At 37.0% G+C, this 19,871-nt stretch overlaps 1 protein-coding gene across 6 annotated transcripts in view; it reads left to right on the top strand.

Annotated features, from left to right (window-relative positions):
* The window catches only part of GABRA2 (gamma-aminobutyric acid type A receptor alpha2 subunit), a 130,208-nt gene that overhangs the window by 30,891 nt on the left and 79,446 nt on the right, over positions 1-19,871 (top strand). For all 6 annotated transcript variants that reach the window (XM_005666628.3, XM_013978645.2, XM_013978643.2 and 3 more), the window contains one exon: positions 16,320-16,387. In XM_005666628.3, the coding sequence (XP_005666685.1) occupies positions 16,320-16,387 (68 nt within the window). The remainder of the gene's footprint in view (positions 1-16,319; positions 16,388-19,871) is intronic.

Here is a 19,871-nt window from a genome sequence, read left to right as displayed (position 1 = left end):
GCCAGGGATTGAACCTTCATTCTCCTGCCTGCTAGTGGGGTTTGTTTCCACTGAGCTACAATGGTAACTCCTAGAATATTCTTAAAGCACTGCCAGTTCTGTTTTGTCATCTTCCTTAACTTCATAGATGTATTTATTTAGCAGTGTCCTCCTGCCATGTAGAAGACCAGGAGAAAAAATTTTTTCAATATTGCCTTCACAGTCTGGTTGAAAGTACAATATGAAAAGTGTATTTTACTTGAATGTGGCAAAACAAAACACACACACACACACACACACACACATACAAAATGACTTTCAAAGTCAGAAAAACTCAATTCCTCCTGACACAGCATAGCATATTAAATAACAGTGTCCTATAAGGAGCTGAGTATATGATTTGAGAGTGGAGTTTAGAAATCAGAATTTATGGCATAGTTTCAATTGCATCATGATGCATCTTGGATGAAGCTCAGGGACAATCACAGAGAAAGAAGAACTACATTAATGGAAAGTTTTGCTCAGAGGTGGCGGTTTCCCCTAAACGAAGCAAAGATCATCATCATCATCATCACATTATTAAGGGCTTATTATGCTCTAGGTGACACTGTACGTGTATCTTATTTACCAACCATTTAATTCTTATTCTGACCTTACATTGCAGAACTTTCAGTTTTACAGCATGAAAGCTCTGTGAACATTCTATTCTGTTTGCCTCTGAGCATATTGTGTGCCCTCAGATTCTAGAACAGTACCTGGCACAGACCACATGCTCATTAAATATTAGGTGAAGGCACAATTGAGAAAACTGAGACACTGCGAGATTAAATAATTTGCCTAATAATATATAGATAGTAAATGACATACTTCAAATTCAAATTGGTCTTTAAACTTCACAGAGTCCTAATCAACTGACATTCAACATTTTGGGTGAAAAGCCTGTATAGTGGCTTCTCTTTAGCTGTGGAGTGTCTATGAGGCCAGTAAGAAGACTCCTTTATTCCCCCTCTAAACTGAAATAAAACCTGGCCATAGGAAGCAGACATATGAAGATCATAATATCAGTTTTATTTCTGACCAGGCTAGATTGGGGAATGTGGCTTAGATATATAGTCATGGTCAAGCTTCCTTCAGGTGTTTGGGCCTGCAGATAGGTAGTCTTACTCCTGGTCACTGCTTAATGTGTGTGGAACCCCAATAGTGTAGCCAGAAAGGGACACTTGGAGCTCTGTCTCTGGATGACAAGCTTATGCCTGATGTGTGCTTATCACAAGAAGCAAGAACACAGGACACAGCTCTCCTGGGGCAGGTAGATCTTAAAACAAAGAAAGTGGCAGAGAACAACTATGTTCAGTTCCTTCTCCCAGTCTCTTTTGTCACAGTGTTCTTTCAGGGGAGGCATGAATAAGTAGGGAACAGGGCTGGAAGTGCTTGTTCATTATAGTTCTCAGGAGAATGTAAGGAACCCCAAGAACAAGGGTTCCCCCCAACACCGGATTAAACCTCCACGGGGCAGCAGTTCCTTTTGCCTTCTAGGAAAGTAGAATGTGCTAATTCTGAAACCATTAGATTTGTTCCTGACTGTCCTGTGACAGTCTCTTCAGACCCAGGGTTTATGTGAGGCTCATGAGTGGTTTTGATATGCAGACTCTAGATTCCTCAAAGGCATATTTGGATAGAGCTGCCGTGACCCCTGTAACTGCTTGATAAACTTCAAGGAGAGAAGCCATTAGATGCCATAAATTTGGAAGCTGAAAAGGGTGACTACTTTTTGTTCAGTGAGTTTGCCTTATCCCCAGATAATTGCCAAGCTGTTTCATGCCTGGGCAAAGGTGTGAAGAGGCAGAGGCAAGCAGGTTCCCAAATGGGAGATTTCAAGAAAGTCAAAACTTTGACAGGTACCTTGACTTTAGCAAATCCATAGAGAAAGACTGGCCAGGAGGATAAAATTAGAAGTCTTGGAAGAAGAGATTATAAGCAGAGCAAAAGAAAGCTGATTTTGATTTTCTAAGAAGTCCCAAATTATTAAGGTTTTCTGAGGAGCACAGTAGAGCAGTGGTTGAAGGAAGTGATTTTAGGAGTTTAAAGGTTGAATTTGAAGGAAATGGTGTGGGTGGGAGCATGGAGGGCTGTGATCTAACTAATATTTAACAGGGATATGACCCTGGTACCTGATGTGAAGCAAGAGAAGACACATTTCTGCAGGTTCAGTGAAGACAGAGATGAGGGCTCTTGACCCTTGGAATGGGTAATGTATGCATCGCCATTGTGAGAATAACAGGTGAGGAATGTAAACAAAACTGATGTAACCACAGTTAGGTCCAGTGGTCTAATAAGCCACTCGAGTGTGTATTCAGAAAGAGCATAAAGGAGTCTTGGCTTTCCAACCGACCCAGTCCTAGTTTAAAGTAATGTGGAAAAATATAGATAAATAAAAACAAGGCAGTAACCATGTAGCATATTAGATTGTCGTGTACTTTCTTCCAGTGGTGCTCTGGTAGTGCTCTGCCTCCTCCCATAGTCCTGATTACCTGAAGGTTCTTATGCCCCAGGGGAATCTTGGCCGTGGGAGGATCAAGAATCCCACACATTTAAATGAGCCATCCTGCAGAAGTGCTGAAGTGAATGCTTTGTGCATATAAGAATTCTTCTCTTGATTTCATTAATTTAATAATAATTTTGATTTAAAAAGAAATTTGAGAATCCATTTAAGAAAAATTATTTTCAGTTAAATGTTCTACCCGGGGGGAAAATGGAACATAGCTTGACCTCAAAGGATATATTATCTCTTCACTGAGCTTGCAGAGGGAGGGACAACCGCTGTTTAAGGCACTGTTTAGAAAGACAATCTGCTGCAGTATTTTTAAAGCATGATGGATGTTTAATCCTAAAAAATATTGTTTAGTGCACTGAAATGCCAGGACCCTAGTGACTGCTATGCATTCCTCTATGTTTATACCCCAAGATGCGAGCAGTGGCAGTGATAAGGACTATTCAGGTTAAGAGAATACTGACAAAAGAGAAAACAAGAAATTGGGATTGAAGCATTTAATATAAATTGCCAGCACTGATATGACTCACCAGGCAAATGAGAAAGAAAGTGAAGTGCTGGCGTGGGTGGAGGGTGCCTCAGAAGGGAGCAGACTAGGATATTTTTATCAGAATGTGCATATTAAGAGTCTCCTTGGTTCATGGCTGCCTGTTAGGTGTGTATAAAATGAGTTAGTGTGTATAATTATATCCAGGCGTCCTCCCAAGGAATTTGGAATCTGAGATACAAGTGGTACCAGATCTGACATAGATGGGGCAGGGCTAGATGAAAGATTCAAATCTGAAAGAAGATCATGTACACAAGAATATACACTGGCACCGTGAGTGAGAGACGTTAAAGATTCTCAGGCTTCATCCACACAAGACCGAGTGTTTTCATTCTTGAGACCATAGCTGAATTCAAGAGAAATGCTGGGAGCCACCGAGGATCCACTGGTTGGTTGCTTTGCATTAGTCCAAATGAGACAAACATTCCAGTGATCTGAGCCTCCTAGTTTATTTGGAAATGCTGAATTTACCAGATGGTTTGGGTACTGTGTTAATTGAAGGTCAAGAACAGAGGTCAAGCATTAGAGAAACGTAGGAGTTTTTCCCAGGGGGGGTATTGAGAATCTGGATATATTGCAGTGAAATAAAAAGATAACACATTAAAGTTCACACACGTTTCCTCAGTTTTCCTTGCCCTTTTCTAGAGAAGTTATGAGCCAGTATCTTATTTCAAAAATTTTTCTAAATTAGGATGAGACTCTGGAATAACATGGCTCTTGACAGTTACTTTCTGCTTCCCAGTCCACAGAGCTCAATCCTTGCCTACGCATAAGAGAAGTTAGGAAGATGCAGAACTGTGGAGTGAAACAAGTGTTTACCTGCAACCTGTCACAGTGGTTAATATTCCAAGTTTTAGAGTTGGACATGAGTTTCAGTCCTGGCTCTACCATTTATCTGGTGTTTAACCTTGGACAAGAAACAAATGTTTCCAAATGTCAGCTTCTGCATTTGGAGCAACAGGGAGCTCACAGTGCTTTATGAGAAAGATAAGGTAATATATGAAAAACATGTAGCAAAGCCCTGCAGTGTAGTATAGACTCAGTAAAACCTGATTTTTTTATTCATTCTATCATAAATATATATTTTAATAAGTATTCTTGGAGTGCCATGTATGTTTCAGCAGTGGTTCTAATCCATTGGACTGTTAATGAGTGAGTAAAACAGATTCCTGCCCCCAAGTTTACGCCTTTGTGAATGGGGCAGAAATAAATACACATAGTAAGTACATTATGTAGAATGATGGGAAGTGTTGAATGCTATGGAGAAAATAAAAACAGAGCAGGGAAATGACTAGTGGGAAAACTGAAGACAAGATGAGTATTTTCCAGTTTATGTAGGGTCTTCAATAGTGGTCTCATGGAGCTGTTGACATTTCCACGAGGATTTGCAGATGGTTGAAGCAGTCACCTGTATGGATGGCTGGGAAAGGAGCATTCTGGGATGGAGAGGGGGTGCAGTCAGTTCAAAGGCTTTATGTGGGAGAATGTCTAGAACAAGGAGCTCAAGTTGCTAGAGGGAAATGCAGTTAAATACATGATGGAGAAGGTGGCTTACCTCACTTGGGGCTTTGTGGGTTTTCTGAGTGTTGTATGAGTGTTGGTTTTACCCTGAGTGAAATAGGAAGTTGTTTCAGACTTCCAAGAGGAGCAGGCATGATTCAATATTCGTTTAAGACACAATCTGTATGACAGAATGAATGTAGACTCTCTGAAGGCAGCAGTAGAAGGTGGGAGACCACTTATGGGAGTATGGTTGTTATCCAGGTAAGAGATGGCAGCAGCTTGGACCAAGGTAGTAACCATAGCGATCTTGACAGGTGGTGGGATTTCTGCTACATGATAGAACTGACAGATTACCTAATGGATTGGATGTGGGTGCGAAGAGAAAAGTCAAAGATGATTATACGGCTTCAGCCTAAGCATCAGCAAGGATTGTAATAAATGTAATGAGTATTATTATTTTACAATCTGTGGATTTGTATTTTATCCACTTAAAAAAGAACAGTGAACTCACTCGTACTTCTTTGTATTCTCCACAGCACTATGAAAATGATAAGTAACCAGTTGGTGCCGAATTAGTGGTTGTTGAACCTCTGAGGAGTCTGGGGACAGCTCTCTTGGTCAGAGAAAATAGTAAGGCAGGAAAAGATACTATGACCTATCAAAGAAAAAAATTTCTTTTCCTTTATGTCTGGCCCTGCCTGTTCATCCCCCATTAAATTGTCTAATCCAGGCACTTTACTGCAGCCCTTCTCCAAAATCAGTATGGGTGCCCACAGCCTTCTTGATTTCAGAAAATGGTCCTCCTTGTTCTGAGCCCTAGCAGTGATCTGGATTCATTGTACTCTGGCTCCTTAGAGACAAATACCAAGCAGTCAGTGGAATTGGACAATGGATGAAATTACCTGACTAAATAAGTCTAAAAAGTCTATCTAATATTTTTCTTACATGGGCAAAAGGGGATCTCAGTTCTTTATGTGGTGATATATTCTTGGGCACTAAAGAGAACTGCCACAGTACTTCCTGGAAATGATGTATTTCATTTCTGTATCAGATTTATATTTTCGTGAACATTGACAGAAGGGACTCATAACAACTTTCACATTGAGAAAAGAAGCAAACATTATTTCCGGGAGGACTGAAGGAAAAATAAATTATGTGACTTGCTTGCTATTTCTGTTTTTTCATCATAATCAGTGAGTCACAAATATAAGCAAGCTACTAAGACCTAACGGTTGTAAATAAAGTTCAGAAACGTAGTGTCGGCTCCTTCCAAACAGGAGAGCTATGGGTGAGGATTAGAGCATAAATGAAATACCTTGATTTAGCTATAACTGTCCCCGTGACTATAAATTGGACGTGTTTTCCTTGCATGAGGTGTAAAGGCGCATTTATCAATGATTCTTTGCCCTTATCGTAAAAGGCTGAGAGGCCCACATTCTGAGCTCAGTGAAGGCAAACATGGGATGAATCTCTTTGACCTATTAGCTGAGGTTGTAATGTAGCTGCCTTTTAAAACTGTCTGGACATCCTTTGGAATGGGTAAGCAATGAGAGAGATCCTGCTGTATAGCACTGGGAACTATGTCTAGTCACTTATGATGGAGCATGATAATGTGAGAAAAAAGAATGTACACATGCATGTGTGACTGGGTCACCTTGCTGTTCAGTAGAAAATTGACAGAACACTGTAAACAGCTATAATGGAAAAAATAAAAATCATTATGAAAAATAAATTAAAAAAAACTTCTGGACGGCTGAAACAGCAGTTGTTAAAAGACTACCAGGAGTGACAGGAATAAGTAAGGGTGGGTAAAGTCAGAATCATTTTCTGGTAAAACCCCAATGTATCAACTTGCAAGTTTATGTAACAAATACCTTTATAGGAAGTGGTGCTGACAACTGAATTTATGATGGGAGAAAAATCTACTGCTCATAACGGTATATTAGAAGGAAAAAGGATAAAATGTAAAGGCAAATCACAAAAGAGATAAGGAAGTGAGAATATTTACCTTGAAATATTTTATGAGGGAGATATGATCAGAGGTGAGAAATTAATGGTATGCTATAGATTAAGAATGAGTAAATTTAATGTTTTCTTTCAAATATGGTTTGTAAGCACTGTCCTTAAAAGATCAGTTTTTCAAACCTAAATCTTGAATGTTATTACTCATATATGTCTTTTCAAATATTCTGACTCTAAAAAATTTTCAGTTAAAAAGTCTTCATATCTCTACTTTTTCTCTAGTAGCAAATGTCTGAAGTAAAAAAATATTTTATTCTGAAAAATACATAGACATAATTAGGATTCAGGGAGAGATCTAGAACAAAGTAAAATATTATGGAATCACAAAGGAGTCTGGGTTTGAGAACTTGCATTCAATTAAAATGAGTATTTTCTGACCAGATCTAGGTGTAGCATCTAAAACAATTTTGCACAACCACCAGAGACTCTTATCATCGCTTTAATTTCATAGTTATCTTCTCTTTTGAACCTTTCATTTATCTCCTGGCTTTAATGAATCTTTTCTGTTAAGTTCCCTCTGTTGCATTTCTGCCCTCACTTTGAGTCCAAACCCTATGCTGAAATCTGCTTTCTTAGGATGTTGTCTCTAGTTAGAAGTCTAGGCCTCCTAAAATTGTGCCAAAGAAGCCTATCATAAGAATGATTAATGGTGACAGTTAAGAGCTGTATTTCTTTTTTTTCTTCTTCTTCTTCTTTTTTTTCTTTTTTTTTTTTGGTCTTCTAAGGGGCGCACTTGTGGCATATGGAAGTTCCCAGGCTAGGAATCAAATCGGAGCTGCAGTTGCTAGCCTACGCCACAGCCACAGCAACACAGGATCTGGGCTGCATCTGCCCCCTTACACCACACCTCATGGCCATGCTGGATCCTTAACCCGCTGAGCGAAGCCAGGGATCAAACCTGCATCCTCGTGGATACTAGTCAGATTCATTACTGCTGAGCCACAATAGGAACTCCATATATTTCTATTTCTTTTTCCTTTTTTTTTTTTTTTTTTTTTAGCTTGCAACTATGAGACCAAGTAATAAAATGAGTTGAAGTGATAGAAGGGAAAGGTTTTGAGAGCAAAAGAAAACAATTTTTAAAAAACAGGCATTGTAAATAAGAGGATGGCTTGAGATGTTTTATCTGACTCCTCGGTTTCAAGTTCAGGGTCACCTCTCTTCTTACGTCAGCCGCCATGTTTGATTATTTTTACCAATTACACATGCTTCCTGGACAATCATCTATGGATGTGTTTCTTTTCCTTCAGAGAGTGTGATGGCTACACATTATGTTCTTTATTTGTATTTATTGATGTTTATTACATAGTGTAGCAGGCAATCACTCAATTATGATTTTTTTGAAGAAGGAAAGACAGGAAGAAAGCAAAGAGGAAACAAAGAAAATGTACTTATCCATTTCTTAGTATCTTAGTATCTTTCTACATGTAGCCCTCTGTGGAGTTCCAGATTTAAGACAAAGAGATATGTCTTTTTATTTAAATATGAGGCAATTCAGCACCAAAATTTATTTTTTGATGTGTATATACATACAAACATATGCATATATATCACATGTTGTAATATATTTATACACAAACCAATATATTACACATACAAACCATAAATACATATATGTAGGTGTACATACATACTAATATGTATCATATACATATTACATCATATATATAATAGAATGAAAAGTTTATATGCATATATATGTGTGTGTGTGTCACATAGATGTACATATAAACTTTTCATCCTAATCTTGAAATGACATTATGTTTTGTAAAACTAACACTGCCTGTTTAAATAAACTATAGATTTATTATTATTTCTATATTATTATATCCCCTCAAATATATAAGTTGAGACCTGGACATGACAAGTGAGAAATAAATATATATGATTTGATTATACTGGCATTACCCAAGATACTGAACAATCTTAAACTAAATAAAAAATTATGTCATTGGTTGTTTTTGAATAGCATTTTGTTATTGGAATGATTATGAGCATGAAATTTTTAAGTCAGAAAAAAAGTTTCAGTACAGCTGTTGAATTTGGCTGTGATTAAATGAATATAATTATGCACAGTTCACAGGGTGATCATGAAAATATGCATAAAAATGTAACCCAATCTATGCATATAGTAAATGCTTAATAAGTGATGTTACTTTTATTATCCTACAACCGGAATTCAACAGATAGGACAAGTATTTAAGAGTTGCTAAGTAAGTTTCTAAAACTTCCGAATTAATGTTAGGTCTAGAGTAATCATAATGTTTTCCAATGCATACACTATCAGGAAACAGTATCCAGTGATGGGTGATAAAGTTAATTAGGAGATTTTTTTTTCCTTTTATACTACTTTAGGCCAAATATATTTTTAAGAAGTTGTTACTAACATCAAATTGGAATATCAATAAGCTCCATTTTATAAGTACAGAGTTTCTTTTTGAAGTTGATCCGGGAGATTCAGGGAAAGATAGCAAGAGTTTGTCATATTGCCAGCAAGGTTCTTCATGCATTTAACTTTAGATTGTTGTAGGTGAAAAATCTTGGGTTGTTGAATATGAGAACTGAACTCTATTTGAAACAAAGGCAAATAAATGATCTTGTGCTTTAAGCACCTAAATCTAAAACCTTGTCTTAAAATTTTTCCATATCTGATTATTATAATTCAGCAATTTCCCATTATAATACTTTTCCTGCATTAATTTATTCCAGATTATCCAAAGGTGTAAAGTAATACTTTATCTCATATTGAAGTGACAGGATAGGTATGGCTTCATCCTTGATCATAATCTACTCATTATGTGATATGTAATGATAATCATTCTGTGATAATCTGTGCTGCTCCATTATTACTTGTATAGAACACAGGGCTAGGAGCTGTTGAATGGTGAATAGAGTGGAGAAACATACAACCATTTAACAACTCCTCATGCGTTAGAAGTTACAATATGATTTGATTCTTTCATTTGAAGAAGTGAAGATTTCTGGAACCAAAAGAAAGACTAATTATTCCAGGGATGGCAAGGACAGCTTCAAAAAGGAAGTGTTATTTGAGCTTATTTTTTAAGGATAAGGTTTAAATAAGAGGACATTTTTATATAAAGGAAAGAGCAATTGCTAAAAAGAACAAAAAAGGATGAAGGAGAATAATATCCAGTGTTATATGGCTAAGGCTTATAATACGGAAGAGTGTTGGATCAGGATGGAAACAAGACAAAGGTCATGAAAGGTTTGATGTGCCAAGATCTTTGAACTTGACCTTTAGACAGACAGTAGTCATTGAAGAAAAAAAAATGATCAGAGATGATACATCACATGATTTATAATTATCAGTGTCACGGAGGGTATATAGGAGTTGGTGAGACTAGAGGCAGGAAAACTAGGAGTTTTCCTGAAGTCGTTGCCAGTAAGGATGGAGAGGAGAGGAACAGTTGAGAACAATCTAGGAAATATAATTCATAGAACTCAGTGAACAATTAAAATGAAACAATAAGAATAAGTTCAGACTGAGACTAAAAGTTTGACAACTGATAAAATGATGGTGCCTTTTACCAAGAATAGGCACAAAGGAGGCAGAATCTTGAATATTTGAAGCTATGGCTTATAGAGCTTTTGAAATTGTATTTTCAATGTCAATACTTCTATTACATTTAAATGTTTTCCTTCTACAAAATAGTAAAGAAAGAACTGAAAAATTATTTTGCAAGGTAGACGGAAATATCGCTGTCCACAGCAGTATTTCCTGAGAATGGTGAAAAGGTCATAAAAAAAGTCATTTAGCATGCTTTAACTTATGGATCTTTCGTATAATAAAGAAAATGAATAGAGCCTAATTTTTTTAATCCCTTGATATTAGTTATATATCTATGAATTGCTTTTCTTAGTGCATTAAGAATCCTCAGTTTATATTGATTTATAAAATAATTCATTATCTTAAGATTAAAATATATCCTTACTATATATTGGACATGAGAATCCTTTTTTATTAGTACCTGTATTTGGGGAGCAAAATGTTAATTTGTATCAGCATGGGTTTTATTTTTAAATGCTCATAACTGAGTTGTTAAGCTGGTTTCTATCACTACTCAGAGAACAACATAGGATTTATGGTAAGGATTTAAGGTGCTTAATAAACTCCAAGGGATGACTAACTAATTCAGGGATAGTAGATCTATAATAACCTGTGCCCAGGCTGAACTCTCAGTATTCTAGCATATTCCATGTGCCCTGGATGATCTTTAACAATTGGAAATAGGATGGGGTCACTAGAATCTCCTCACAAGTGAATCTAACTTATCGAAAAGTGAGATCTTTGAAAACATCTTCATTCTCTCCCTCAGAGTCCCAAACTGAGCACACAGCAATTGCTTGATGAAACATTGCCTTGAGGAACATAAATTCCTTCTGGTACCACTAACAGCTTCCCTTTGGAAACATTCTCTCCCTTGTCTGTCAGTCAGGGGGTGTCTCTGGACTGTACTTAGGAAATCCTTAGTAGCTCTTTGTTAATTGAACCAAATGGTCCCACTCAATCCATGGGAATCGATGTGCATTCAGTCTCCTGTTCCCTTTCCTGTTTGAGCTCTTTTACTAGTACTTTGGGGAGAGAGGTGGTCTTCAGCTTCTTCACCAGGGAAGCTGGAATCACTGGGTATTGAAAAAGGATATTTCAAGGTACCAGTGCTGGTTCTAAGGCCTGAACTGTCCCAAACCCTGCTAAGGATAGAGAGACCCTCCAGTGATTTCAAAGTCAGATTCCTTTGTAACCCGTGATCAGTGACTGTCATGGTGGGATATGTTTAGTTTATTCTTTGATGACTTTGTATCTTGTCCATAAATGTACAGGCATCCTGATTCTTGTTTGGGATCCCCAAATAGGCAATACTTTTTAAATCAGTGCATTTTCATACAGGGAAAACATTGAAGTAAATAAAACTACAAGAACAAACATAATATATAAGGATTCAAAATTTTCAGAGCACCAGGAGTCTTACACTGAGAGGAAACTTCATGTATTCTATATATGCTTATGGAGTTCCTGTGTGGAACAGTGGAAATGAATGTGACTGGTATCCATGAGGATGCGTGTTCGATCCCTGGTCTCCTGCTCAGTGAGGTGGGGATCCGGCATTGCCATGAGCTGTGGTATAGGTCACAAATGAGGCTCGGATCCTGTGTTGCTGTGGCTGTGGTGTAGGCTGGCTGCTGTAGTCCCAATTCGACCACTAGCTGGGAACTTCCATATGCTGCAGGTGTGGCCCTAAAAAGCAAAACAAGCAAACAAAATATATATATATATATATATATATATATATATATACACATACATACATATATATGTTTATACTTCATGTTTCCAAATCATCACAAAGAATCAAAGGCCAAAACCTAGAACAATAATAAAAATAATTGTATGAAAACACAATTCATGCTGATTTTATTATGGTTCTTACCTCTTCCCGACTTTACGGGTGCTATATTTATCAGAGATGTCCACTGTCCACTGGGAGGAAGATACAGAGCAAGGACCAGCAATTCTTTTGTGGTAGAATGTTAACAAGTTATGTTATCAGATTCAAAGTTTTCAACTTTTAACAGGGAACATTAAGTGCCCATACACAAAAGTCACTTAAGTACTTGTTGACTAACGAAATTGATGATGACAAATGGCACATGTAGGTGTTATGGGAATCATCCCAGGAAGCAAAATGTCTTTGTTGTTGCTGAGAGAGTGAAGCAAAACAGCAGTGACTAACTTGTCTTAAAATATGTCCACGACATTCTATTTATGATGCATGGTGCACAAAATTATTAGCATCCTGATCCTCTTGAAGGGATATCATTTGCAGTTTGATTTTACTCTCCATGTTGTGAGTTTGTGCCCTTATTAATATCACTGTTACTATCAGAATTACAGGGGTGAAGACATTATAGGTGATGGCTTGGATGCTTAGCTCCAATTAATTGATGTCTTTTAATACAATTACTATCTTTCCTAAGTCCTTAATTATCATTATTTCTTCTTAGAGCAAGTGAATGATGTTGCTACGTGGCTTTGGTTTCTCTCGGAAGCAGACTTTAAGATATGCAGTCATTTGGGAAGTGATGTCAGGAGGCACCAGCTTAGGGAGGGCAAAGTGATACAGGGAAGGGAGGACAGCCAAAGCAGGGTACCATGATGAGCATGTTACTGCTGAGGGCAGTTGGGGTTTAGTCCCACTGAGATCACTGGGGAAGTGGTATAGATCATGCCTTAGAGGTGTCTCCACTAAGAGGGGGGAAAAGATGAGTTAAATTTCCTTCAGCTCCTATTAGTCATTGGCTGATGACTGTTCTCAGGGGCGCAAACTTCTCTGCATTTCCATTCTGCCCTCCACAGCCAGGAAAAGCCCCCAGGCAGAGAGAATCATAGGTGCTTGCAGTAACACTACAGCAGGTGGAGTCATCCTGATTGTCGGAAGATATGAAAAAAGAAGTTGTAGCATATGCTCCATTGGTCTTCTATGGATGTATAGTATTTTAAATGTTAATATAATTATTCAAACTATCAAACTTTTGCCTTGGAATCATCATCTATTAGAGTAAGGATGGTGCACAGATATTTTGCACATTACTCAGAATGCCTCTCTTGTCCAGGAACTTTCTTAACTTTCCTGCCACTAGACCTAAAAACCTACTTCCATTTCTTTCAACACTCTCTTCATGCCCCAACATAAGTAAGGCCATGCCCTCCTCTTTCTTTTACAGTCTCTTTTACTCAGAACACTACCTGCTGACTCAGGAATATTCCTCTCTCACTGATCTTTTCTCCTGGATATTCAGCTACTCCCTTAGTTCATCCCATCTGCATTGCCAGATGCTTAACTGTCTTCTACCTTAAACCAGCAAACAGAAAACTGTCTCTTTTCCCCACCTTTCCCTGTAGCTGGAGTCCTCGTCCCCTTTACAAGCAAACTTCTCAAGGGTTCTCAAACATCACTAGCCTTTCTGTGTTCTCCCACTTCCCTCCCTCCAAGCTGATCTCTGCATGCATTCTTTATTTCACTAGTGGCCCCCAGGTCTCTAAATATGGCAAATATTCTAGACCTCGGATTACTCCATTTCTCTGCAGCAGTGACTACATAACTCATTCTTCATACGGGTATAAACTGCCCTTGTAACACTCTAATCTCTATTTTTGGGGATACTTTATTGTCCTCTGCCTTCAATTATGTTACCTCTCTGGATTCTCCTTCCTAATTTCCTAATTCTCCTTTTATGAGTTCTTTAAATGTTGGGGCTGGGGTCATTTTTCTTTATTCTGAACATGCATGGCAGGAAAATATCCCTTGCAATGCATACATTTTTAAACTATGTCTATGAAGCCGATAAATCCTGAACTCATTTCTTTAAGGTAATTTTGCATATATGTGTTCTGAGTCTTACTGCTTAGAACCTTGAGGGTAATCTTATTTTTCTCTTTATAGATTCTTAGCTGGTACCTCACTGTCGCCACTCAGTGGTCATATTCTCTCTTACTCTTTATCTTTACTTGCCATTAGGTGTGTAAGCAGAGGGTCTTCATATCCTTAGCATGAATGTATTCGCATATTTTTTCTGTGTGTGTCTTTTTGTCTTTTTAGGGCCGCACCTGCGGCATGTAGAGGTTCCCAGGCTAGGGGTCAAATCGGAGCTGTAGCTGTCAGTCTACACCACAGCCATAGCAATGTAGGATCCTTAACCCACTGAGTGAGGCCAGGGATCAAACCCACAACCTCATGGTTACTAGTCGGGTTTGTTAACCACTGAGCCACGACAGGAACTCCTATTCACATATTTTTATCATCTCTCTTCTCTAACTTTACAACTCCAGACTAAGGAGAATAATTGCACTTGCCTCTATTTGGGTAAAGACTACCTTAACATTTTAATTTATCTCCTCTGGAACATTTTAAATCAATATTTATAATGACTAAAGTTTTCTTCAATTGTTTATCGAATAAATGTGAGTGCATGATTGATTTAGTATGAGTAAGAGTAAAAAACATGTAATTCAGATCCAGGACCAGCTACATAATTTGTGAAGCCCGGTCCATGATGAAAATGCAGGGCTCTTTATTAAAAAAATAGTTAAGAATTTCAAGAAAGCAAAAACAGAACAGTAGACCAAGCACAGAGTTTTTTTGAGGACAGAGTCCTATGTGACTGCACAAATTGTATGGCCTTGAGATGGACCCTGTGCAGGTGCTTGGGCAGGTGGCAACTGAGGATTAACTTTATAAATGTATTTCAAATGAGTTATTATAATAAAGTTCCAGGAATACCACTTTTTAAGAATTAAAATAATATATAAAATAACAAAGTTGAATGGATATACTTATTTGGAACATTATATCTGTGCTTTTTGGCACAGGGTATTCTAGTAAATAGAAATATGTAGTCAATAAGAAGACATTTTTAGTTTTAGTTTCAAATGAATTCTTGAGTGTGGTATAATGCTTTGTGTATCCCGAGAGCCAGTATCAGGAGCCAGATTGCTTGGGTCCTAAAACCTGGCTCTATCTACGCTACTGAGTGTGGGTCATGGGGAACATTTCTTTACCTTTCTATACATTGGTGTACACATATATTGGGGCGATAACAGAGAATCTCTCAGATTTATCATGCAGATGATAATATTTCAAGTTCTTTGAAGAGGAAGCATTCATCTACACTGTTATTTCAAAGTCCTTTTACTTTTTATTTTCACCTTAGTGGGTATGATATCCCAGACTTACTCTCTTTTATGGTTGTAACTAGTATCCAGTATAATATTAAAATATTACATGGTATTATTTATGTAGAATTATACATTTGACACAGTAGTTGAGGCATTCCGCACATGTCAATAGAAATTAATGTATTTGTTTTTATATAAGAACATGGAAAGGGTTTAATTTCTAAAATTTTTCTTTGAGCTTTTCCCTATTGCCATTGGATTATTTAAAATCAAAGATCTAAAACACCTTGTTAATAGAGTGATCCAGTTAATCGTATTACAGTTTATAAGCTACATAACTCTCAAATCTAATTCAGTTTAATCATAGCAGTTCAGGTATTCTTAAATACATTTAAAGACAAGGCAATACCTGTTTGGGAGTTATCCTTGTGATTAATGAATGTTATTTGCTTTTATTTTTATGTCACTGAATGCTAAAGCTTTTTGTATTAATATAAATTATATTTATTTATAATGATTAACAATGTTTTTTTGATTTACTGATTTACAACCTACAAATTAATATACTAATTTACAATCTACAAGCTATATATCTCTGCAATCATGAAACACCATCTGAAATATTTGGTTTGACAGTCAAATTTAGAACCACATCAAACAGTACTCATACTGAGAGTACTTTATTCTCCATGATGATGGCACATTTATTATAATCCACCTCAGTTATGATAGTTTCTGAGAAACTATTCATTCTGAGCAGTGTGCTCAGAACGAAATGCTTTAGTAGGATATAGTTTCCAAATAACAGTGTCATAAACCTTCTAGGCATTTAGCATTGTGAGATCCTATGAAGTAATTAAGCAATATGGTTATTTTTGTTGGTTGTAATCATTGAAAATAAAGAAGGAGCACTATTCCCAAATATCACAAAACTTTCTAACCATGCCATGTACTTGATTGCTTTTCTCTCCTATGGTTCTTATTATATAATATCAATATTCAATCTCTTTTTCTCACATCAGACAGTATTACTGAAGTCTTCACTAATATCTACGTGACCAGTTTTGGCCCCGTCTCAGATACAGATATGGTGAGTTTTTTATTCATGGAATGGGAAGAGTGTGGGGGTGGGTGGGTAATTTAGAATAAATGTTATAGCTTATGTATCATGCCTGTTTAATCTACCCCAATACATGGAGAGTTGAAGGTGTCAGTCTGCTTATATCTGTAGTGCACCATTTTAACTGGAGTATTCAGATTGACCCCTTATATTTTATGTTCTTTTCAAAACCTTCTATCTGGCTACAGTGTGGTAAACAACTGTTTAAATAGCGATGATGATATTACTGAGAGTCATTTTTGAAGATGAAGGCCCCTGCTTAACTTCCATTGTCTGACAATTTCATAGACAACTGTTTTCTACAGATTGTGGCATGGTCAGGGTTACAAATGAAAACCTTCAATGGCTTTGAGTAAGGTGGATTTCTTCTCATACTAGCTACGTAAATATACATACACATTGTAGGTACATATAAATCAATCTAAAGAAAATTAGCATCTTAATATTCTTGAATTTTATGGAACTGGTCTTTATTTTTCTTTATGCATCAGTAGAAGAGGAAGTTGGTCTGGCGGGCTAGAAATTAGAGGACTAGATTACATTATCAATCATTTCTTGATAAAGCATAAGCATTTTAGTAATCAATCTTCCACTTCTACTGCTACCTGTGATGCTCTTTTATAGACATTTTTGGTAGAAATTGCCTTTCATCCACCTTCCTTAGGGTCATCGAGTGAGAATTAGAGGAGATGCTTTGTCATTTTTCTATCTGTCATCCTCCATCATGTCATCTGTCCCCGATTTCTTCCTTTTCTCTGATACCCCAAGGGGAAGGACGACAAGTGTGGAGGTTTTCCACCTTGATAAACACACCACAACTAAAGACTTTCCCTTTTGCAGATGCTCATAAACAATATTAGCCAACTTTTATTGAAGAATAGTTGATTGTGTTCATTTCAGGTGTACAGCATAGTGATTCAGTTATTTTGTTTTCAGATTATTTTCCATTATAGGTTTTTACAAGATATAGAATACAGTTCCCTGTGCTATATAGTAAATCCTTGTTGATTATCTGTTTTATGCACACTAGTTTATATCTTTTAATCCCATATTCCTAATTTATTTCTCCCCCCTCCCCTTTGGTAATCATAAATTTGTTTTTCTATGTCTGTGAGTCTCTGTTTCTGTTTTGTATATAGATTCATTTGTATTACTTCTTAGATTCCACATACAACTGATATCAAGCAGTATTTGTCTTTCTCTCTCTGACTTCACTAAGTATAAAATTTTCTAGGTCCATGCTTATTGTTGCAAATGGCAGTATTGCATTCTTTCATTTCTATGGCTGAGTAACATCCCATTGCGTGTGTGTATATATACCACTTAAATTAATTGTCTATTGAAGGCACTTGGTTTGTTTCCGTATCTTGGCTATTCTGAATAGTGCTTCTCTGAACATTGGGGTGCATGTGTCTTTTCAAATAAAGTTTTTATTTTTTTCTAACTATATACCCAGGAGTGGGATTGATAAATCATATAGTAGCTCTATTTTTAGCTTTTTAAGGAAGCTTCATACTGTTTTCCATAGTGGCTGCACGAATTTACATTCCCATAATTATCCAGTTTATTGGGACCTCCCTGCCTTTCCTTTGGGGAATAGATATCAGTTTTTTCATTAAAAAGCTGTTTTTCTTTCACCCAAAGCCACTTCTCTGACCTCATAGTTCCTTTTTATATTAACTGAGATAGCTAAAGATGGAAGAGGGGTGATGACCCCAAACTTTGGCGAAGTGGTTGAGGCTTAACACTGCAGGTCACTGAAGTTTTTTCGAATTAGAATGCGAAGATTAAGTGCCCCTCCCCCCCAACTTCAGGCCTTAGAAACAATTCTTTAACAACAGGAAATATCTCATTTTTCAATGTAACCCTCCACCTCCTTGCAGTATTTTATATTGTAACCTGAAACATTAATCCTATTCTTTCTATAGATTAATGTCAGTGTAATTTGAAAGGATGACAGACATATTTTTAGTGAGAGTGTGTATCCCAAACATTATTGGTTCCCAGTAAAGATAATATTTCTGTGTTTTTTTTTTTCAAGTTTTATTGAAGTAGAGTTAATTTATAAGGTTGTGGTAATTTCTGCTGTACAACAAAGTGACCCAGTCATTCATATACACATATCCATTCTCTCTCAGATTCTTTTCCCAAATAGATTATCACAGAATATTGGGTAGAGTTCTCTGTGCTGTACAATAGGTCCCCATTGGCCAATCATTCCATTTGCTTCAGTGTGCATAGGCCAGTCCCAAACCCCCAGCCCATCCGTCCCAACCCCTCACCAGTCCCCTTTGGTAACCATAAGTTTTTCAATGTCTGTGGGTCTGTTTCTGTTCTGCAAAAAGTTAATTGTATTCTTTGTTTTATATTCCACATGTAGGTGATACCATATGATATTTGTCTTTCACTGTCTAACTTCACTTAGTAGAATAGTTTCTAGGTCCTTCCATGTTGCTGTGCAGCTTGTCTTAGAAAATGCTTCCACATCCTAGAGAGACACAGTGAGAATGAGAACCTAATCTCTATGGGGAGTGAAGTGCTGAGAGTCAGAATTTTGTCAGGAACTATCTTGAAAAATTAACAAAACTATATAAATTATGGTTCTTACAGTGTTACCTTTGGTGTTTTTATTCCAGCCAAAACAGAAAGGCAGATGATATAGGTCCCCAAAATATCAATGTTTAAAATGTTGTAGATTTTGTGTAGTAAATATTAGTGCTAACAGTTACTATTTTAAAGTTTTTTTTCATTTGTTCATTTTGCATGGTGAATTATTTCACTTCAAAAAATCAAAAGTGGAGTTCCTGTTGTGGCTCAGTGGTAACAAACCCAACTAGTATCCGTGAGGACATGGGTTTGATCCCTGGCCTTGCTCAGTGGGTTAAGTATCTGGCATTGCCCTGAGCTGTGGCATAGGTCACAGATGTGGCTTGGATCCTGTGTTGCTGTGTAGGCTAGCAGCCGTAGCTCCAATTTGACCCTTTGCCTGGGAACTTCCATATGCCGCAGGAGTGTCCCTAAAAAGACCAAAAACAAAACAAAACAAAACAAAAACAAAAGTAAACATACATACCTTTCCTAGACATACAAATGTTTGTTATTCAGGGGTTTTAGACAAACAGTAATATAATTTTTAGCAAAATGTATGAAGTGACTTTTTTCAAGTGGTGATAGTGGAGTAGACTAATTCTCTTCTCTTTGCTTTGATCACTTTTTTCTATTACCGACACATTTAGAAAGCTGGTAGCCTCAACTCAAAATAGATTAAAGACTTTATGTTAGTTAATACCTGAAACCATGAAACTCATAGAAGAAAACAGGAGATGCATTCTTTGGCATTGGTCTTAGTGATGATATTTTAAAATGTGACACCAAAAGCAAAAATAAAAAAGTCTAACTGACTATATCAAACTAAAATCTTCTGCACTGCAAGAGAAACCATCAACAAAATGAA

The sequence above is a fragment of the Sus scrofa genome, chromosome 8 (genome assembly GCF_000003025.6).
Source record: "Sus scrofa isolate TJ Tabasco breed Duroc chromosome 8, Sscrofa11.1, whole genome shotgun sequence".
In the NCBI taxonomy this organism is placed as follows: Eukaryota; Metazoa; Chordata; class Mammalia; order Artiodactyla; family Suidae; genus Sus; species Sus scrofa.
This window is presented reverse-complemented; position numbering and strand designations above follow the sequence as displayed.